Here is a 7,240-nt window from a genome sequence, read left to right on the forward strand (position 1 = left end):
TTAAGTCTATAGTTAGTCGTAAACTGTTCTACAGCAACCGTTAATACACTTGTTAAGCGACTCGTGTTAGAAAGTAAACGGCTGGAGGCCAGAGACCTTTTCATTTTTCATTACGGCCCAGTTGGGTAGATAGCATAGACAGATGAGAGCAGACACTTGCATGAAGAAAAGACAAATTTAATAAACACCAATTATTAATACTCCATGTGCTGGCAGGAGTACGCAGTTCTTTTTCTCTAAGAGGTAAAGCCACCTTTAGGGACACGCGTGGCTGTCATGGGATTCAGAAGTTTCCAGATTAAGGCTTTTATGTCCTGTAAGTAGGACAAGTAGCAGGCTTTTTATTTTGTCTGCCCAGCAAATATTTCCTCTCCGTCTCCTATTCCTTTGGGAATATGCACCCCACACTACGCAAAATCAGTGGGGCTGACGTAAACCATCCCCGGGCTCCGGCACGAACCTATGGCGCGGCCCTGCCCCATTGGCATAGTCCACCCTCCCGACCACTGTGATTGGTTCAGGATTGCTCACATGACTCAAGTCTGTCCAATCAGAGCCAAACCCAGAAGCTGACGTATTAAAGCCAGAGCTGCTGGGACCTTCAGATATGCAGGGCCTGACTGGAAAAGCCCCTCACACGAGGAAAGCAATGCTGAGGGATGAAGAGAGAGAGATGCCTCAAGATGCCGCTTGAGCCCCTGGATCCAGCAGTGTCTGAAAATCTACCCCCTGGCTTTTTAGTTGAGTGAAAGGAACTCCCCCCTTCTGCCCACCCCCCCAATGCCACTTTGGGTGGAGGGTCTATCACGAGCCCTATTACCCGGGATCTGCCATGAAATCAACAGAGAAGGAATAAGGGGGGGGGGTCTGATGTCTAGGGGGTGAAATAAAGAGTAAAGAAAAAAAGCTCATCTATATAAATAGTTAATAAAATGCCACAGCAGACCACTGAAGGGGAAATCCCACAGGATTTTAAAAGCTTGTTTAGTCCTTTAGCATTTTCATAGGATTTTTACAGAAATGGCTTAACAAGCCAAGTTCTTTCAAACAATACAGAAGTATCAAGTGCAAATATTTTAAAGAGTAACGACACTTAACAGTACTCAACATGGAAACTCTTTAGATTTTTTTCAAAAGTGCCCTTGGCCATAAAGTTAACTTTGGACTTTATTTTTTATCCAACTCTGTCTGAGAAGCCATTATTGCCAAATGTTGCTGGTTTTTCTGATAAAAAGCTAATAAGGCAGAAGAGCTTGATCTGTTTTGCTCTTTCCCCACTTTGTTTCAAATAAGTGAAGATATAAACAGGTTCTCTCATTTCTGAAAAAAAAAAAAAGAAAAAAAAATCCACAGTTGCCCCAAACTGGGCCCTTGGACACAAGACTGAGTCTTTGGGGTCAAGCTGCCAGGCTGTAGAGGCTCAGGACTGGGCCAAGGTCAAGTCTGCACATTGGGGAGGAAGGGTGAAAGGCAAGGAGGTGCTGAGCCACTGCAGTCCTCTGCTAATTCTCATGTGAGGGTGGATCAGCCAACGGAACCACAGGACTCATGCAAAAGCAACAAGATCCCCAAAGTGGACCCTGTGGGATCCTAGGAATATGTGAAAAAGCTAGAGGACACTTCCAAGGAGTGCTTGACCACCCAGTCCCCTTCTGAGTCGTAATCCCAAGGGCTGAGTATGATCTACAGCCTTCGAGAAGTGCTTGGAAAAAGCTCTGGCTCCGCTGGGCCGGTCATTCCTGGTAGAGCCCCTCTAAGTCTGTGGACTTCATAGCCAGCTGACAGTCGCCACTGGAGTTTTGTTGTGTCAGAGGTCTGTTTGGTAACAAGAGGAAATGGTTAGCTCTAGGGCCTCTTTGAAGAGCTTTAATGTTGAGAGTGCACAAAGCTGAATACATGATATTCTTTGTTGGTTTATTTTTAGCTGCTTCTTGCAACCACACCAGATTTAGATTTAAGGCTATACCTATTTTATAGATGAGGAAACTCAGAGCACAAGAGGTTAAAATGACTGAGTTAGGGGTAGGGATTACGCCCCTTCCCCCTATTCTAATTTGGGTATTGCAAATGAGCAGTGCATGAAGTTACAAAAACATGCACGGTAAAAGATCTAAAAAAAGTACAAGACAGACAAGGGGATTTTAATACAACAAAGTAAAAACGGTCACATTTCAATTAACCTTTAAGAAACTACCACTTATTGAGTTTTGGTGTACTATCAAAGAAGAACATCCATAGTGGTCTGAAAAAGCTTTTCCTCCCTTTGCCAGCCACACATTTGTGAGGCTGGGTCTTCAAAACCCAGCTGACGTCTATTAAGGCAGACATTAAAGATATTTGTGAAATGCAGGGGTGCCTGGGTGGCTCAGTTGGTTAATCATCTGCCTTCGACTCAGGTCATGATCCCAGAGTCTTGGGATTGAGCCCCGAGTCGGGATCCCTGCCCAGTGGGGAGCCTGCTTCTCCCTCTCCCTCTACTCCTCCAGCCCCCGGGCTTGTGTGCACTCTTTCTCTAACAAATGAATAAAATCTTAAATAAAAAAAAGATATTTGTGAAAAGTAAAACTCAGTCATTTCATTTTGTATTGGAAAATATAGTTACTTTTCATAGATGTTATTTATATCAACAGGTAATGCTGTCCCTTTTAAATGAGTATTTTTCAAATTTGTTGTTAATTTCTACTACAGTAATTATTGATCCATTTAAACCACATGAACAAAACCTTGGGAAGACTCAGTAATTTTAAGAAGGCAAAATGTGTCCAGAGAACAAAAAGCTTGAGAACCACCGCCCTAGTGAAAACAATGGGTCCAGGTGCCTCAGTTGGGAGGAGGAGGGGCGTATAAGGAGATCAAGGGCAAATCTTGGAAATCTTTTTAATCTCTTCATTGACAAACAGGTGGTATTCAGCTTTTGTTACTCCCTGTGGTATAACAGAGCAGGGTTCAGAGGCAGGGAGAGATTTTTGGCTCAGAAGCATCAGCTTCAATAAGCCAAATTCTCCTTTTAACCCCTTTAAGACTGATAGTGATCAAAAAACAATTTACAAGAAGCTGGATGTAATTCCAGGGATATCAACCAGGCAATCCTGTGACAACCAGCCCTGAGCTATTTTAAATTATATCCACTTCACATTTTATTTTCTAATCTGAGTAACAACAGGATAACATTTTGGTAAGAAGTTCAAGGGCTACTCTATAGAAAAACAAAATTCAGGATATTGGTTCTTTTAGAGCAAGGGTTGGCAAATTCTTGGGCCTGTCTTTGTAAATAAAGTTTTATTGGAACACAGCCATGCTCACTTGTTTTCTTATTGACTATGTTGCTTTTTGGCTACAGCAGCAGAGTTGAGGTGTTGCAATATGGACCACATGGCCCGCAATGCCTAAAATATTTATCATCTGGCCCCTTACAGAAATTGTCTGCTGACTCCTGTTTTGGAATCACTTGGAATCTTGGTTAAGAGGTTTTGGAGTTAACTGACCTGCATTTAAGTCCCTTCTCTGTTACACTTTGCTTTGGGATTTGGTTTCATTTCCCTGGTCACAGGATGGAGCTAGAACCTGCCTCACAGGGTGGTTGTGAGGATTACATGAGCTAAGGCCTGGAAAGTGCATAACAGAGTCCCTGGCCGGAGCAAGTACTTGATGGGTATTTGCCACTCTCATCAATTAAGCAAGAGCTTAAAGGAAGCACAGTGGAGTCACGTCCTACTTGAGACTTAGATTCTAAATTCAACAAAGAGAAAAAGATAAAAATCAAGCATTAAAAAAAAATCATCACTGAAAATCCCTCAGGAGGGTGGCCCATTATAGACAAACAGACTGTCTTACAGTAATTTCAGCATAGCTGGTTTTCCCTCTAGCATTTAAATAGATCACTGTTCCTTCAGCTGAGGCTCCAGATGAAGGGTAGCTGGCATTTAGGAGCCATAATGTAGGAACAAAATCCATACCATCAAACACAAGATCACACTCAGTATGGTGACATACTCACATTCTGAAGAGCAAAGAGAATGAAGATAGACATTGGGAACAGCAGATTCACAGCCCCCTGTATCATCCTGAGATATGTGCATGGTGAGTGGAATGGTGGCTCATTATTCTTGTAGCCCCCCCGCAAAAAACACCTTATTTTGAAGTTTTGTAAATTTAATGGCGTCTTGTAAAAGGAATCAATAACAATTACTTCATAGTGTTGCCGCCACAACAAAATGAGTAATTGTGTGTGGTGGATGATGACAGCATTTTTTTTGTTTGAAACTCCACTGTCAATTCTCATTCGATGTCTGATGTGTATGGGAAACTATACAGAACCCCGGCCTCTCACAACTTTACTTCTAGACATCCAACTAGGGTTGTATTTGTGAAAATCCCCCAAATGGTAGAGATTAAATTACTGCATTAACATGTATTTACCTGGGAGGAAACCAGTAGTTGACAAGGCTGGAGACCACGACGTAGGACACTATGATTGTCCCCGACATGGCGAGTGATATGAAGCTCAAGCCACAGAGGACACAAAGCAGTGAGAGGCCACCCACAGAGATGACCAGTCCTAGAGGAGAGCATAGTTAGAAGCATTCAGCTAAAACAAACTGAAAGTTGCCAGACCCCAAGCCATTGTGTTTATGACAGTTAACTCAGATTTTTTAAGTGAGGAGATTTCTCATAAAAATCCAGATTTCCAGCATCACTTAAAAAAGAGGTAATCTAACAACCCGAGGGGGCCTCACTGCAAGGCAAACATCCTTTTCCTTGCCTTGGGAAGGGTCAAACAGCTCAGAACTCCAACCTCATGGCTACAGTGATATAATTTCAGGGACGGACCCTGCAAAGGAAGGAAATCAGAGAATATAAATGGATGTGCTGCCTTTTCACAAAGATTTACAAAATCCTCGATCTGTGTTTTTCCAAGTGTGGTGGACAACCACTGTATCAGAACCCGATGCCTCAGGAAGGCTTGTGTAAAATTCTGATTTCTGGACCCCACTCCAGAACTACTAAATAACCATCTCTGGATGAGGCCTGGAAATATGCATTTTCAAAAAACAAGTAAACTTATGCACACTCAAGTTCTAGACTATTGTTCTAAAGGTTTTGTATGTGCTATTCCTGTTTAGAAAGTCTTTTCTTCCCCAAAGGAAACAAAAGTTGTTACAGGTCTTTAAATCCTGTCCTCTGTAGAGCTTTGCACAACAGGACCAAAAGTGGCTCCCTTCTCCTAAATTTGCTTTTGCTATAATCCTCATTCACTCCTCCACCCATTCATTCATCCATCCATCTATCCATCACTATTTACTCAGCAGCTTCTCTGCCAGGCTGTATTTTGCCCATTCGTCGACGATGCCCACCTTCTCCTTCAGGGGTAAATTGCCTTATCCACAGTCCCCTGGGCAGGGAAACAACTCTGGGTGCTCTTAGCTCTGGGAAGCCCTAGGATAAACCAATGACCCAATGGCAACCAGCTCTATGGCCAGCATCTGTGGTTTGTGATCTGACACGAAAAAGCAAACTGAGCCAATCAGATCTCCCTTCTCAGTAATTTTACCTTAGCAACAGAGGGAGAAGGTGACAGTTGGCAGTGTGACCTCAGGAGGAAAGGTGGAGAAGGGGGAACATTAGTGCCTAGCAAGACACCTGGCATGCAACAGGTGTTCAATAACGAGGTGTGGAATAAATTGGACTCTGTTACCATTCGTGCCGAAGCCACTCTGTACCATGGGCTCTGCTAAGCATTTTATGGGACTCTAACTTTCAATTCCTACCACAACCCTTTGAGACAGTTTTATTATTTCCCCAGTTTACATATGAGGAGTTTGAGGTTCAGAGAGGGTAAGTAACTTGTCCAAAATCGCACTGGTGGAGGTAGGATTCTAATGTTGACTCCAAAGTCCATCTTGTAACTACTCTGACAATCCGCCTCGGTCACTGTGACCTTTTCAGGAACAGGAACATTGGATGAGAGTGGCAGCTACCCAATAAATACCCGTACCCCCAGCTGACTCATTTTCCGAAGGGGTTGAACAGATGAGCAGGATACCTTCCAGTAAAATGACTCCCACAAAAGCAGCCAGGGAGGTAAGCACCACGATGAGCAGGAAGAACCCGACAGGAACGGCTGACATGACCACAAACACCAGCACGGTGAGGGCCATGAAAGGGTGCCTGTCCAGGTACTGCCCCACCGGAGACTTCATGAAGGCAACCATCTGCGGGCAAGACAGAAAGAGCCAGGACTGAACGCCATGTCTGAAGCGCAGGCTGATGGATCCACCTGGGCTGCAGGAAGTATGACTAGAGGCTGGAAAGTTGGAGGGCTCGTAAGGAACCTAACAAGTCAACACTAACAATTCTCCCAAGGCATGAGTCACCCTGGCAACAACTTAAGGAAGCTGTAGACAGATGGCAAATTTGCGGGTCCCACCCAACCTCAAGTCTTGTGAAAGGAGGAAAGACCTGGTCATGGTTCTACCACTTCACACACACCCTCCCAAGGGGCCCTCGGCACGTGTGCGCATGGATGTAACGTCCACACGATTTATCTCCTGCTGCATAGCTGAGGTTTCAGAGCCACGGCCACTGAGGCACATAGAGGTTAAGTCCTCGCTACTTGGCATCACTTGGGAACTTGTTAGAAGCTCAGCATCTCAAGCTCTGCCCCAGACCAGCTAAATCAGGTGCTGATTTTTAATGAGAGCCCCAAGTGACCTGTATACACATGAAAGTCTGAGAAAGCAATGGGACTTGCCTAGAGTCACACAGTTTCCAAGTGGCAAAATCTAGGCCCTCAAAGATGAATTTTTCACTCTAAATGTCAAATGCTTGCAATGGCTGCCACCTTGTTAGGAAAAAATGCATGCATGTCATCAACGTGGATACCACAGTCAGGCCACAGCCTGATGACTACTGCAGGCTTATGCTGTGTTAATGAACAAGCTATCTTCCTTCATCAGGCAAGAGAGTTTGTGGATCTGGCTCAGTGGAGGAGGGCTGCTTTAATGCAGAACTGACCCTAGAAAATCCACAAGGATGGGCTCCCCCTGTCTTCTTAAGCCCCATTCCATTTCTCTCCTCACTACTGACATTAGTTCCTGTTCTCTTAAAAGGTTCCATCATTCCAGAACTTTTCCCCATCAAAACCTTCATAGACATTGGGGAGGGTATGTGCTATGGTGAGCGCTGGGTATTGTGCAAGACTGTGGAATCACAGACCTGTACCTCTGAAACACATAATACA

General features: G+C 44.2%; 1 protein-coding gene across 1 annotated transcript; it reads right to left on the minus strand.

Moving 5' to 3' along the window:
- Positions 1-949: 949 nt before the first annotated feature.
- Positions 950-7,186, minus strand: LDAF1 (lipid droplet assembly factor 1). Its single transcript, XM_081811061.1, has 3 exons — positions 6,044-7,186; positions 4,420-4,558; positions 950-1,815 (listed from the first exon to the last, which is right to left on the minus strand). The coding sequence occupies exons 1-3, from the start codon at positions 6,210-6,212 to the stop codon at positions 1,734-1,736; spliced, it is 390 nt and encodes a 129-aa protein (XP_081667187.1). The 5' UTR covers positions 6,213-7,186; the 3' UTR covers positions 950-1,733.
- Between the last annotated feature and the right edge of the window lie 54 nt (positions 7,187-7,240).

Source organism: Leptonychotes weddellii, unplaced genomic scaffold (assembly GCF_054177405.1).
Source record: "Leptonychotes weddellii isolate Sample4059 unplaced genomic scaffold, ASM5417740v2 HiC_scaffold_5274, whole genome shotgun sequence".
In the NCBI taxonomy this organism is placed as follows: domain Eukaryota; kingdom Metazoa; phylum Chordata; class Mammalia; order Carnivora; family Phocidae; genus Leptonychotes; species Leptonychotes weddellii.

Coding starts and splice junctions, on each gene's coding strand:
- LDAF1 (XM_081811061.1), bottom strand. CDS start 6,212: ATGGTTGCCTTCATGAAGTCTCCGGTGGGGCAGTACCTGGACAGGCAC. Junction 4,559..6,043: donor GGGAGTCATTTTACTGGAAG/GTATCCTGCTCA, acceptor GCTCTCCTCTAG/GACTGGTCATCTCTGTGGGT. Junction 1,816..4,419: donor AACTACTGGTTTCCTCCCAG/GTAAATACATGT, acceptor GTTACCAAACAG/ACCTCTGACACAACAAAACT.